This window comes from Falco naumanni, chromosome Z, assembly GCF_017639655.2.
Source record: "Falco naumanni isolate bFalNau1 chromosome Z, bFalNau1.pat, whole genome shotgun sequence".
In the NCBI taxonomy this organism is placed as follows: domain Eukaryota; kingdom Metazoa; phylum Chordata; class Aves; order Falconiformes; family Falconidae; genus Falco; species Falco naumanni.
In genome coordinates, this window is record NC_054080.1 from 82,150,921 (window position 1) to 82,166,282 (window position 15,362).

General features: G+C 43.4%; 1 protein-coding gene across 1 annotated transcript; it reads right to left on the reverse strand.

Moving 5' to 3' along the window:
* Window positions 1-203: 203 nt before the first annotated feature.
* LOC121081610 (lipoxygenase homology domain-containing protein 1-like) lies at window positions 204-13,727 on the reverse strand. Its single transcript, XM_040580797.1, has 8 exons — window positions 10,507-13,727; window positions 9,422-9,618; window positions 8,892-9,084; window positions 7,900-8,060; window positions 4,768-5,065; window positions 4,080-4,234; window positions 2,665-2,798; window positions 204-312 (listed from the first exon to the last, which is right to left on the reverse strand). The coding sequence occupies exons 1-8, from the start codon at window positions 10,514-10,516 to the stop codon at window positions 309-311; spliced, it is 1,152 nt and encodes a 383-aa protein (XP_040436731.1). The 5' UTR covers window positions 10,517-13,727; the 3' UTR covers window positions 204-308.
* Window positions 13,728-15,362: the final 1,635 nt, after the last annotated feature.

Below are 15,362 nucleotides of genomic sequence, written 5' to 3' on the forward strand. Positions count from 1 at the left end.
AGCTGGTGCAAATCAGCATCACAAAGTTCAACAGTGATTTACAGCAGCTGGTGGTATGCTCCTAGTTATCACGATGTGTGCGGAGACGTCAAGTTGCACCCAAAAGGAGTGAGGGGCAGGTATTGGGGAAACAAAAGGAAACCATGACCTGTCTATTCAGACATCCAGCAGCGAGGTGCTATCCTTTTCCACTGCCTGAAGCCATACCTGTATCGTCTTTACTTCCATAGAGAGTGATGAAGACGTTTGCATCTGTCCCAGCATTTTTCTTGTCCCCGGTTTTCACTTTCACTGTGTATGTGGTTGATTTAGCTGTCGGATAAAACATCGTAATGTAAGAGTGTGAAGTCCGAGCAGGAATTAACTCTACTTTTCATTACATATGTGTGCTTGGTTTGGGTTCTGTTTTGACTGATCACAGCCATGTTGTAATCCCTAATTCCTGCCATATGCTGTGGTAGTTCCTGGGGTGAGCTGGGCTGTCTGGTTGCAGGGTCTTCTACTGCTCCAGTCATTCAGTACATTGTCTGCGTATCTACAGATAAGAAATTTGCTCCAGCCTTCCCATTTGCCCCCTGGGAATCACCAAGGCTCTTCCAAACTGCCTCTGCCTGTACTATTTCATTTTAAAAAAAACACATCCCCCCACTTTATTCCATTAGCACCAAATAATATATGTGTATCTAACATATACCAGAAGGTATGTGCACTTCGACATAGCTCATATTCACGAACACACCCTTCACAATAACATCATTAGGGAGGTTCCTATTGCACCATCATCTAGCAAGCACAGTGAACTCATAAAAAACATGGAAAAGTCTAATATAGCCTTCAGTGCACTGCAATAACCTACTCAAGATTTCTGAAATGGAGCCTTTCCTTCGTTTCAGACACACGTTTCCGAGATGCAGCTCAGCCAGCAGGTCCTCCTGAACCGAAGAGCTAAACTATTTGTGGAAATTTGTTGGATACACAATTTGTGGAAATTATTCATGTATTCACAAGCATCTGAGAGGGAAGTTAGGGAGAGTTTAGGACCTTTCCCTGGCAGCGAAGCCAGTGACATTGCCATCTTGCAGCATCAGGCCCAGGAACGTGTCATTGCTCTGTGGTTACCAAGCAGAATTATGGACACGAGAGGCAAAGTTATTTTGGAGGACAACGAGCACAAGCAGCAAGATGGACAGTGAAATAAATTTAGGTCCCTTCCCTTTTTCTGGTCATGTTCGCTCTCTGCTCAGTTTCATGTTGAAATATTTAACCATTCCAACCCACAATGTGAAACAGCTGGGATTTATGCCTTAGACTTTAGCAATAAGCATGGATTTCAGTTGAGAGATGGCAACTGGACATGTTATCCATCTTCCTAGCTTTCTCACTTTGGGTCTAACCTTGCAAGATGATCAAATCACCTAAAAATTAGGAGTATCCGCTCCTTGCTGGCTGACACACGCTTCACACTTCATTCACACACAAAAACTCCGTGGCTGGGGCAGAATTACTCACAGCCCAGCAAACACTAACCGCTAATGCCCTTAGCACTGCTAATCACTTGGTTCCTTTTCAACCCCATACTGGAAGAAATACAAGGCTAACATAAACCTTTCTGTTCCAGGCCCAGCGTTGCAAGAGACTGGCCATCATTTTCCGAATCTTTCTTTACAAATGCTTCATCCACTGGGACCAGCTCCCTGACAATCTGACCGTCATCTTCCTCAACTGCTAACCACCGCTGGCATGGAAAATAATACCTACAAGAATGACAGCAGCACCCAGCACTTACACAGGACTTCACAGGCTTTAATAACAAAAATAAGCACAGATTAGAAGCTACTTAAATAAAACAAAATTACTCAAAACTGAACAATGCATCTGTATTCACCTTTGAGCTTTGTTATTGTTTGTGTGAGCTAAATCCATGAACAGGTTAGTGGGCACTTACTGAAAAGTGCTGCTTCTGAGCTGTTAGTCCCGTATGATTAATTTCTTCTAGTTTTCACTCCCAGAAGTAGCTAAATAACTCAAGGGAACCTCCGGTTTCCCCAACATCTGATGTTTATGAAGAGGGGACCTATCCTGAGGTCCTTATAAGCACTCCCACCCACCTGAGCATTGTGCAACTTTTAAGTGCGTAACTTCAAGCACTTTCCAGCTCACAGGTGAGCCTGCATTTCAGGTTTCTAACAGCCTAGGCTTTGCTCACCCCTCTGACTGGGAAAATCATGGGACTCTGCTTAGACCGGGACTTGCTTTTGGCCCAGATCTTTGCATTAGGTACAAAAAACAAATGAAATGTCTTCTGGAGCAGAGCCTTGAAAGGAAACTTATAAGTTCAGGCTCTGCAAAGGGACCTCTGCAGGATAGAGAGTTCCTCCCTGGGGAAATGAAGCTGAGGTTTCCTTCCAAACACCACTGGCTTCCTAACTGCAGGGATGCTGGGACAGCAAAACCCTGCACTGAGGTACCCCAGAACAGCCCCACGCTCAGTACAGCAGCACAGTCACCATCACAAGGCTCCCAAAGGACGCCTGCTCCCTGTGAGGTCGTGAGTAGCTACAACGATGCCCTTCTGCATCTCCTTTGCCTTCCCACAGCTCTGCAGGCTCCTGAGAACGTGCCCCCTTTTCTGACTGTATGAAAAGGGTGCAACAGGCTGCTCACGTGGTGCTCTCCTTGAGGTCAACAATCTCTACCCTCTCCAGGAACCAGCTTGGGCTAGCACCAGAGTTATCGTGGCGGATCCGCAGCTTCTTCAGCTCACCCAGGTCAATGGCTTTGATGGTGAACACATCCACCTGCACAGGAGGCAAGAGACAAATGACTGTGCATCCCAGAAAGCAGAAAAGAAAGGCAGTAAATGGCCAAGGGTAACTTTTTTCCCATTAAAACAAAAGTTGTTTGCAAGTCCCCCTTGTATTCTTTGGGTGGGTGTACTAAAATAAGCACAGAGCTGTGAGCTCTCCCATTAACGCTCAAGCTTGGCTCCTACAAGGCAGTAACAGCCATGGAGCTGCACAATCCTTCACTCCTTTCTTTACCTCATCCCAGTTTCAGCTCCCTCTAGGTTTATCTCATCTCTCCTAAATCCCGTTCCTTTCAGGCTTAATATTTTCCCCCACATTGAACCTGGAACTTGACACAAACATTTTGACTCCACAGAAACTCTCCTGTGCACCTCCATGTGCTTTATTTCAAACTGCAGCATTCCTTCTTTTTGCCATTTATGACAACCAAGAGGCTCATTTATTAGCCATCTTAGTGTGACACGATGGTCCTTGTTAACATAATACTTTAAACATCTTAATGTGATGAACTTGTTGGTAGACATTGGGTTTCTACTCCCAAGAGCAGAGCACGTTACATTTGCAGCTTGGAGCTCTCCTAATAGCACGAAGAACCATGTGCAGGTTGCAGTTTCACCGGTGCCAAGCTCATAAATCACAGTTAACAGCTTATTTAACAACCTTAGGCTCTTTTTTGTGATTACAAGTTTTCCACAGCTGCTTATTGTTTCCGTAATTTTTCGTTATTCAACTTGAACAATTCCTGGCTATAATAGTAGCGTGTTGATTGGTCATAAACATTTTTATGGCAAATATTCAATCTACAAGAGAGGTTGTTTAATTGGATTGGGTTATAATGTAATTATAGCACACCATGTAGTATTGCTTTTATTCCCCGACTGGTTGAGTAGAACATACAGAATCTTATTTTCAATCTAAATACTGACATACTTGAGCTGCCTCACAAATACTCTCTAATATTAATTTAAAGTTTGTGGTTTTCAGGTATTCCTGGCAGGAAGTATATTACCAGAACTCTTGCAGGAAGCAGATGCAAAAGGTGACTCTGATGTATAACTGCTGTTCAGCCCTATTATTCAAATTTCCCCTGGAAAATGTTTTGAGGTGTTTTGCTTTAAATAATGTATTTCAGAAATAAAATACACCTGAGCTTTAAGCCGAAAGAAGAACCCAAGCCTTGCAGAGAAGATACTGTAACGAATGGCCAGCACGATAACCGAGAGAGCTCTGACAGCCTTCTGCTCGCTTGAGTGAGTTGAATTCATTCATTACCTGGCCCTTTTCAAACTTGTTGAAGTTATTTGACCTTTTCAGCTGGCGCTCACCCGTGTCTCCTCTTTCTATGCCATAGATGCTCAAGAAGACATTAGCATCTGTCCCAGCCCCGGACACATTCCCAGTGAGAACACGGACTTCGTACGTATTCTCTGCAAGTAAAAGTGCAAAGGCAGATCAGGAGGAGCCCAGAAAGAGCCATATTTTGTCAGACCAATGGCTCACCACGAAAAGATGTAGCCCAAAATTGCTGGCACAGTCAGCTTTAAGGAAGATTTTGCCTGGAGTTTATTTGCATCTGTCTTAAAACAAGAGCAGCTCCACCTTTCTCTAGTTCTTGTCATTAACCATGTGAACACTTACAGCCTGCCAAACTCCCAGCCACTGCAGTAACTTGTGGCACTCATAACCCAAGTGCCCCCGACAAGCCCTGGAGAATCCTATAGAAGTCCTTTAGGATACTCCCATTTCAGCCTGCCTGCTCCATCCTCTGCCTTAGTTTAACCACCGTCCTCTTCCTCCCCAGAGCTGATCAACCAAACCGCAGCGCAAGCTGCACAACAGGCCTGGGGCAATGGGATAGCTGGGGAGCCAGAAATCGTCCTGCAAAGCACCGCAGTGTGGTTATCGTCCTTCATGCAACTGCTGCGGCCACACACACATGCACCTTCCCCCTGGTATTTACCCTCCAGGTCAGATTCTCCATCAGGTATCAGCTCCACCACAAGCTCCTTATCTCCTTCGTCTCTAGCCAACCAGCGGTGTGCCACAAACATATAGACATCCATGACTTCTTCCACCTTGGTTTCCTCTTCATCCTCCTCATCAGACTTCTTTTTCTTCTTATTATTTTTATCAGGCTCCTTTGCCTTCATGGTAAGCCGCTTCAGCGTGACACTTTCCAGGAACCAGCCATCCCCAATGCCTGTCCCATCGTGGCCTATCCGAATCTTATAAATCTTGCCAACATCTGCAGCCTCTCTCTGCCATCAAGGGAAAGCCAGCACCCAGGAGGATATGAGACAACTTCATAAAATGCATTCTTAAAAGTGAGGAGCATCACCCAAAACATCTAAGCAAGTATAAGATCAAATTTTTTTATGCAGGTTTACCTTTACTTTTTCCTTCCTGTTTTATTCTTTCATACTTTCCATCACCAAATCCCACCTGAACAGACAGAGCTGCAGGAACTCAGAGCAACCACGGCAAGGATAGGATATAGATCCTATATATCCTAATATATATATATTTAGGATATATAGGATATAGATCCTATATATCCTAAATATAGAATCCATATTTATTGGGCTCCCTACTTCTCCATTGCTCTCCTCACCAGTATTGTCTCCATGTTGGCATTAAAGGTGAGTATGGCACAATACCATACTGATTTTTTACAGATTTTCAGTGCCTGCAATCTTTTTTTAGGTGAATCATAAGATGCATTTAATACTTAGGAGGAGACATGAACCAAGCAAGAAGCAATAGTGCTATAGCGAAACTCGGGCTCATATAACCTCATCTCTGACACAGACGTGGGCTTGGGCTGCCCTTCTCCCTTCCCACCTGGAAAATTAAAAAAGTATTTTCTCACTTTGCTGTAGTGTGCAGAGAGGATACTCTCATTAGAGGATCTATCATTAGTGGTTACAACGCATCAGTGGCAGAAGGCTGTCAGTAAGGAGATTTCCATCTCTCTAGCCAACACAGCAGATACAAAATCTTTTTGGTTTAGATTATGTGTCCAGATTACTACCTAATAAAATTAGAGAGTTTTTACTCCACGCAATCTTCCCATAAGCAATGACTTGTTCCTGATGATTGCTTGTGCTGTTAGGTAGTGTTTATGTTATAAAACTTGCAAACATTTGCTTCAGGCTGAAATCTGGAAACTTAGCATAGAAGGTTGCAGTCTAGAAGCATTTTTTTTTTTGATAGTAGATTAAAACAAAATCAATTGCACACAAGATGCTTATCAGAAAACTAAAATTGATCTAGCTGTCCTGGCATAAAGAATGTGTCTTTTCTTACACTGCTGTAAGTTTAGATTTGTTATAATCATCCTGCACGCCCTGTCCCTAACTGATGGCATTTCCTATTAGCACGTAGCTCACAGAATCTTATTCTCACCCATATCTTCCTGTAAATATTCATATAATGAAAGAGATAGAGGATCTGTTTATTAATGCTTCAGAGCTTCTGCCTTGTGTGCTTTTTAAAAAAAAATCACAGAAAATGGGCAGAACTTTCAAGTTTGGCAATAAACATCTGAGAGAGGATATAAGTGTGTAAACAGAACATTGTACATATGGCTTTGTTATAAATGTGATATTGGCTAATAGCTTTTACTCATAAATCTTGGAAAGTTTATTTCCTTTAAAATCAGAGGAACCTAATCTTAAAATTATAGAGTCTTTAAAAAGCAAACGTTTATAAGGTGCTAGTCATCTTAAATCCCAAAGAACTCATTAAAAATGGATAAATATCACTAACTCCATTCTATAAAGTAATAAACTGAGGCAGGAGAAGGCGAAGTGAACTCATAAATGCCTGTTACAGAACTGAGGTAAAGCTGTGGCTAAAGGCACCTCCATGGCCAGTGACAATGGGAAGGGTACCCCAGTCTTGATGATTCAGGGGAGCTCCCACAACTAGCTCCAGGTAGGTGCTTAACTGTGATGAGATGGATCCCGCCTCTATGGGACTGCAATTTCACAAGGAGACCCAGGCACCACCTTGTGCTGAGCCTTGTGCTGTGGTCACATGGGACAGATGTGCCTTAAATCCTGCTTCCACCTGTACGCTGTGCTTTACTATCCAGATATTGGTGCTTCCTGAGGTTCCTTTGACACAGAAGGATGTGGCTCTGAGATGCCCTGGTGGCACATCCTTTCCTTGCTCTAACCCCACATCAGGGCAAAAACTAAGACCCTTCCTCTCCCCAAGACCTTGGTTTCTCTGGACAGAAAACCCAAGCAAGCAAGCCAGAAAAGGACAGCATTTGAGCACAGCCAGACCACACTCCAGAGAGGATGTTCGACCACACTGCGGTGCACGCCCGCTGCTCAGCCTTGTCAGCTCAGGACCTCTTGCTGGATCAGCCAGCTCCTGGCTCACCGTGCCTGAGGCTTTTCACCCCTGCAAATACTCCGCGTACTGCCTCGTTGTTCCGAAAGAGGCACGGATTCTGCAGTGTAAACCCAAATGCTAGCCAGACCGAGAGCTGGAAGATTTTGCTGTACACCTTGGGCACTGTGACTGTGCAGTTCTCACTGGACTAGTGCTACAGGCAGTAAAATCCACAGGGCACTCGCACATTCACAGGAATTACAGCAGCAAAACTCTGCAGGGCTGGGCTGACAACGTGTACCTGTGGTTAATGGCATGTGTGCCCACAGGTAAAGCCAGGATTCCTTACATTCTGCGTGGGGTTTCTTCTTCCCCAGCTAGATAAAGGGACAATAAAACGTGGTCAGGACCAAAATGTAAGTTTAAAGTTTTTTGAGATCTAACACGAATATCTCCTATTGAAAGTATAGGTAAACAAGTGCTGCTATTAGACCATATTCTTGCATGACACCTTTGCTACCAGTCCCTCAGAAGACAAAAGTCACTTCACAAAACATAAAACTTCACAAAAGCAATACAAAACTTCCCAAAAATACGGATACAGGACAGCAGATATCAACAGACCTGGCAATTTTATTTTAAAAATCTATTGTTTTGTATGATTGGGCCAATTATTCTGTTGATATCTGAGTTTTGGCTGGTCATTTCTTTCCCCTCATAGAAGCGGCAACGACTGCCTTCATCATACCTTGAAAATGTCTGTGGCTCCCCGTTCAAAGTTGTTTGATCTATTTGCTAAGATGATCAACTCCGTTTTGCCAGTCTCACCATAAATCTGCATGAAGACTTTGGCGTTGGTGCCTGCAGCCCGCACGTCTCCAGTAACCACAGACACCTCGTAGTTTATCACTGGTCCAAAAATAAAGCAATCAAGTCAGCATGGAAGCTCAGATAACAGCATTCCCAAGGGCTCAGGTTCAAAATTAAGTTACCTTGTCTTAACAAACAGCCACGTAGCCCACCATTTGCACTTATACAAACCAAATATGAGATACCACAACTTGTCACTAAGGACTAAATGAATAGTTTTCCTTTTGCATGTTTTAAGGCAGTGTCAGAGGATTGCAAAATAGAGCCTTAAAAGGGAATTTCATTTCAGTATTAACTACATAGTGGCTAAATTATCTCCTTAATGTAATACAAGGGAGGGAATTACACAGAGCAGAGGAAAAGCACAGCATCCTTTCTCAGGATCCCAAGACAAATTTTAACTATCGCCTTAAAAGAAAATGAATTTACTGATAAAAGTCAAATAGCCAGTAGGGGTTTGGTCCCTGTTGATCAAACAACTGCCCCCTTCCATGCAATGGGGTGATACGGGCAGGATGGGACAGGTGCTGGTGCAGGACTGGGGCAGCGAGGCGTGTAAACGTGAGAAAAGCAGAACCCACTGATACTGCAATGAAAAGGCACAGCACCTAGTGCTGTGTTACACTGCCCAGGACATAAAGTTTCCATACAATCTCAGGAAATGGAGATGGAGAACTTGGTAATGTTCTTCCAACTGTTTTAGAAAACAAATCAGAATATTTTATTTTCCTCATCAACGTAAGCTCTTTGGGAGAGGGACTTTCTGGTTTTGGTGTCTGACAGTGGTGTCCTGGTCCTTAGGAAGGCTAGTAACACAAATTTAGCACTAGATATAAAACAGCACACACTTCTCAATGCATCTCCTCTTACATTTCTCAATAGGCAGAATCTCACTTGGGTAGACCTCCACCTCCACCCTGCCATCAGCCTCATCTTTGTCGAGCCATCGGTTGCAGGGGAACATGTACTGCCTTCCCTGGACTGGAACTGTGATCTGGACACTGGCCAGGAACCAGCCAGACCGGAGACCCACGTTATCATGTCCAATCAGTATTCGGTTGATCTTCGAAAAAGCAAACAAAAACCAAAAGGGCAGGGAAAAAAACAAAACAAAAAAAACCCAACAATCCAACAGAATTTATTTAATATGTAAAAATCTCCCTCCCTGGCACCCTGTTCATGTAAAAAAAATTATAGATGTATTTAACTATAAGCTTAAAACAGACTTCACATGCCTGTATGCTAGACGGCCGATGCAATAGTCTATACAAAATGTATTATTTCTTAATATCCAATGTAAAGGTCAGGCATTCTTACACCACATTCCGTCCTGAGTGTTCTATTGATTCTGAATTCAGACACTTGCGTGAAGTGCAGAGCCACCTGCAATTAGTTCTTACCTTCCCAATATCCATCATATCTAGAGTAAATTCATCCACTCGACCACGTTCGAAATAATTGCCTAGATCATTATCAGAGACTAAGAGAGGCTCTTTGCCAGACTCTGCTTTTTCACCGTAGAGTTTGATGAAAACTTTGGAGTCTGAGCTGGCACCAGGGATATCTCCCGTCTTCACGCTGATGTGATAACTGACATCTAAAGAGAGATCAATGTACAAAACACAGACACTGAGTGGCATCTCCAGTGCTCGGCCAGACAATTGGCTTCTAACAGATATAGGGGAGGAGGGCTCCAGCTACAGACACAGAGAGGGCTTTGCTCACCCTTTGTGCATCCAGCATCTCAGGGACACACTGAATAAGCTGCTACACCTTGGAATTATTCACCAAAATGTAAGAGATGCAACAGTTACACTAATAAGCAAAAAATATTCCGCACTCCTCAAGTAGAAAATATTCTGCACTCCTCCATCTCACTGTTAGATGATTACCAAGCCATAAAAATGAACTTAGGCAAGTGAGGAGATTTCACTTTATTTATACTTACAATATAATTCAATAGCTTTGGCATTTTATCTAAAACAAAACAAAAAGCATCTCAACCTGAGCTCTGTAAGTGCTGTTTTCTATAGAAAATTGTAGTGTTGGAGCCCTGGTTCTCCAGAAGAGGACAATGTAATCTTTTTCATGATTTTCTTCTGGGGACATGTTAATCAACAGAATTGACTTTACTAAAGGAGCAGCAATTCAAAATCTTTCAAAGAAAGCTATACAAGAAAGCAATTCTTAATCGAATCATGACATTAAAAATCAAAGTTCCTTTCGACATATATAATGTTGGGATTATTGTCTTTTATGTAAATTAATCTCATTGATAAAATGGGATTCAAGGGTCAGAGGCATTTCCTCCCCCCCTCCCCATCCCCCACCCCGAGTGACCTACTGCAGCTTATTGCATAAGAATGGCCAAAAAAGGCCAGTAGAATTGCTGTGAACTGACATGAACATAAGTAGAATAAAGCAAGTAAATATGTGTATACACAGCCCAAACCCAGACCTTCTTTTTTTTCCAAGCTAAACTCACTTTTTAGCATTGGTGACTCCCCAGCAGGCACTAATTCTCGGACAATCTGACCATCATCCTCATTTTTGTCAAGCCATCTGGTTTAAAAACAGAAGTAAGTTATCTCTGAACAATTAGGACCTATTAGACCTTGCAAATTTAGGCTGGCTCCACACATAGTAAGAATCAACACCACTGTCAAAAAGATGTTTTTACAGGGCTCTGTATCTTTGTTAACTTTGCAGGAGCTTGGCCAGACCCTACGGCAGCCACACTTCAAACCTCCATTTTTCCAAGAAAAGAGATCACGAGAGCCCTGCTTGCAGCAGTAAACATCTGCTGTGGTGTCCATCTGCCTGGAAAGCATGAATGCCATACCACAAGTTGCTCCTGTAAATGGGCGGTCTCAGTCTCTTGAAAGCATTGACCTTCACTGAGCAGAAGTACTTGCAGCTTTTACTGCTAGCTGCCTTGATTACAACCTTTATGGCACCTAAGTTACTAAACCTCCCCTTTATTTTAGTGTTTTTCATGATAATCTCTATCACTACTTTTCCCTTCCTTACAGGTAAGTATATAACTCTTTTCTCTCCACCAGGAAAGGGATGAATTACATCGTTCCCATTTTCAGGGCTGGATACGTGGAGGCATCTGGCATCAGCCAAGGGAAGGATTTCCTTTGTTTCTCAGCATTAGCCTAAATGATCCAACTAGACTAATTAAGAAGAAGAGCCGGGCACAAAGCAAAATGCCAGATGATTTCAAGGGAAAAAAATCTGAAAGGAAAACGGAGGGGAACTGATTGCTAATCTGGTAACCTTCACAGCTGCTCCTTCAGCCTCGGAGGTGAAGGAATGAGAGCCCCAGCCCTGTCACACACCACACAGCCTCCACTGTACCGCAGCAGCCAAGGCCCTGGCAGGGGTTTCTCACTTTCCACTTCAACCCCAGACTGTTGCAGCACTGGGGATACTGCTGTAAGCATCTGCTTAGGGTCAGGTTTCCCACTGTGGTGCACCTGGGCCATTTCAGTCTCCAAACATCATGTCGTGAGAGCAGCCACAGTTCCCGGAAAGCCCAGGTACACAGCTGTCTGCAGCAGCATCTTTTGCAGTTAAAAATACGCCTTAAAACCAGCGGGGATGAGCGAAGGACAAGTGAGCTAGTTCTGGCAGGTCATGCAAGGTATTTAAATTGCTATAATAATTCCCAGAACTAGAAAGAGAAAAACAAATCCCTAGAAACTGTTTCTTTTTCAGAGGCAGCCACGCAGCTGTGTGAATGACACCAGACCACAGAAGACCTGCTTCTGCACAAACACATGCAGCCCAGATGTGCTGCCAGCTTCCCGCAGCGTCGCCGTGCCACGTGTTCTCTCTTTGGCTGACCCTCAAACCAGAAAGAAGGGGAGCTCGTTTCCCATTTGTTTCCATCTTTGATTTTGCTGATGATCCAGCACACAAGGAAACCAGCAAATGAGCCTCTTAACAGGGATTTGGAGACAGGAACAAATGCCCACTGAGAGCTGGATCAAACCTGTGGTATCTCACTGGTCATAAGCCAGCACAGCTTATAGTCATGACCAGTTGGACTCACCATGGTGACCAGGTAGTAACCAGATATTTTTGGAAGACCAAAGATGCTAGGTCTCTGTTTCATCCATCTGAAGGAACGTTAGAATCTTTAGTCTCCTCCTCTCCCTTCCCACCCAGAAGAAAGCAATAAGCACAAAGAAACCATGCAGAAAAACAGCACCGAGAAAGAAATTCAAACACAAGCTAGAGCCAGCTGGTCCCAGAAGCACTAGCAGCAAAATCCCCATGCGAAAGAGGTTCATACAGCCCCACCGCACAGACACACATCTCCTCTCCCAGCTCCCCTCCAGGTTCTGGTGGATTGGTGGGTATGCAGCCTATCCCGTACTCCTCCCTTTCACTCTGTAAAGCAGGTGGCTTGAAAAGGGCTAAAAGCTAAGGGGGGCAGCATGAAGGCAATGGACATGTGATGATCACATGAACACCATTTGAAGACATCAGGCATGGTGGTGTGTCTCAGGGGAGGCTGAGAGGTGTAGTGGGGATAGAAGAGCAGAACAATCTGTGGGGAAGACCATGAAATTGTTGTCAAGAATTGAGCAAAGACAGAGTGCAAGGAGGGCAGAAAGGGAGCATGCTAAGACATCATGTTATCTTAAGAAAGGAAGCCTTCATTGAAGTTTTGGGTCGGGGATTTATTTTTTTTTTTTTACCTGTTAGAACTGGTCCTTAATACCTTTGTATCATGTAGTTCTTGATGCTGGCTCAGAATTCACATCCTTGGACAGGTATGCAATGGCTAGGGGATCACATCATCCCAAAGTCAAGATGCTTCTGCGTACATGGATGTTAACTGGGAGGACCCACAAGATTCCTGAACTCCACCACCCCAGGACCATTGAATTCAGCATGGCCTTCAGGAAGGCAGAAGCTCACAAGGTAGACACACTCCTGCTCTCCTGCTGCTGGTTTTTGTGTCCTGCAAGCTGCTGTTTCTGGTGCCGCCAGTGTATGTGCTGCTGTTTTCTGTCACCTTCACCACTGCTGATGCTTTAGGAAAACATGGGATGAATCTGGGTGAACCACTGGACGAAAACACATCCCACCAGAAACAGATCTCTGTGTGCAGCATGGCAAATGCTAACTGCTTCGGCAGCAAGGGCAGATGAGAAAAATGAATCAAAAAAGGAGGACACACCCCTAGATAAAGAAATTCCCCCTACCAATGTTGGTAGCTGCTGATGGCAAGGGAATTACTATCTCTTGGACTGGAGGAGGAAGAGGGAGGTTTGTCACCAGAAATGGCTTAAGGCTCCTTACTTTGTTTCAGCCAAGAGAATAACCAGACATGGCAGAAGCACTATTTTCTCAAGAATATGACTTTAGTGACAGAGGAAGTATTTGGATGAACAATGCCACCGTGTTCCTTTCCTTCAGTACATATGCTGCAATGTCCTAATTTTACTTCAATCTAATTCCAATAGCGTATTGCTGAGCAGCAGATTGCAACCAGAGGTTTATAGTCTTACACTGAAAACAAATGAATTGACACATTATAAACACATCAGGCTGCAGAAAATAGAATTTTTCAGTATAGCGCCATCATATTCCTAGTAAAAAGACCTGTCAAAATCTTTTATTTTACCAGAGCTTCCACACGATTTCAGTGCATGTAATTCACATGCCACTGTGGGGTTTGCAAGGTTGTAGTCCTGTCCTGTATCACGTACTTTGTTCTGAAGAGATGCCGTATGTCCAATAATCCAAAGCAGACACAAATCTGACATGAAAGCCATTTCAGAGACAATTTCTAGAGGGTCAGAGTCAGGGAAGCACTGGAAAAAATATGGTATGACATCATATATAGCATGTGAAATCCAGCGGATGATAGCTTGTGTGCAATTAGAATGATTAGCACATCCATTAGATTCAGAGGTACATACGTATTTGTGTGTGTCTTTAAAAATAACCTATATATAAAAATACGTGTAAAATTGATAGACATTTCAGTTTATTTTTAGGTAACCAAAGGAGATTTCTCTGGATCCTTTGTATGATGAACACTTTTGGCATTTGACTGAATAAATGTTCTTTCACAGCAGTCTCCTAGTGCATCATCCCATTCATGGTCTGCCTGTTGTTCTTCAGAGAATTATTGATGCTCCCTTATGCTTGCACCGGAGAAAAATTGGGATGGTGCAGTCCATATGCTTAGAAAAAAAAAAAGTAATGAAGTATCACTGAAGATTTCAGTGGAGCTGTAATGATTTATAGCATATAAAGTTCTATCCTGTCATGAACTCACGACTGCCTGATTGAAAATTCATTTCTGTCTGGGATATAAATATTATAAAAAATAGGCTATTTGAGAGAATGTCAGCTAGTCCATTCCTGGACTTCCACAGAGCCTTGAGGAGAAAATGAAATTTGAAGAACTCCATGATGAGCTTCAGAAAGGTTTGGCTCCAGTTCTGGGCGAAAGGTGAACTCCTTCATCTTGAACTTTCTAGCGGTATTCATAATCATGATACCTAAAACCACATCAGGTATTCTGAGGTATAAATTGTTCATTTGCACCACGGAATGAGTCAGTGGTTGGTCCCTAAATGCATGGATATTATAATGTCACATGGTCATAAGGGGGGAATCATACTGCAGTGCGCCCAAGTGATGCACTAGTAATCCTGCAAAATAACGCTTGGAGACATTACCTGCATTTACCTCTTGCACGCACAGATCAAATGACCACTTTAAAAATCACTGGTTCTAAGAAGAGCTACAAGCCATTCCCTTTACAGCCAACTGTTTTAACAGTTGAGAGCACAGGCCTGGGAGTCATTATTTCTCAATGCTCTTCCTGAATCTGACACAAACTCACAATTAATCCACTTAGCTTCCCTTTATCTCTCCTGGCTCCCTTGTACAACAAAGACAGTTCTTGTCATAGAGCTTTTGTGACTACTAGGTAATAGATGTTCCCACAGAGTCATAAAAAAGCTTTCAAATTAAAAGAGAAAACACAGCCATGTACATGGATATGTAAATAACGAAAACAGAGACTTCAACAAGTTCTGTGCGATGAAGATCTATAAGGGTATCCTGCAGACATCAGTTCTACTGGAAGCTGGTTAGCTAGTTCTTTGCTACCGTGTCTGCTCTCCACATGCTGGTACAGCCTAGTCTTTACAGAGTGAAGCAGCCCGTGTAGCTTTCTGCACAGGTGAGATGTGTTTCTGCTGGAAGGCATTTTGCCCTCTAGCTGTCTCGCAGTAGCAGCTAGGCGGCAGAAAGTCAACGAAGTAGCTTTCAGTAAGGACACCACAGCAGCAGCAGGTGTTTGCT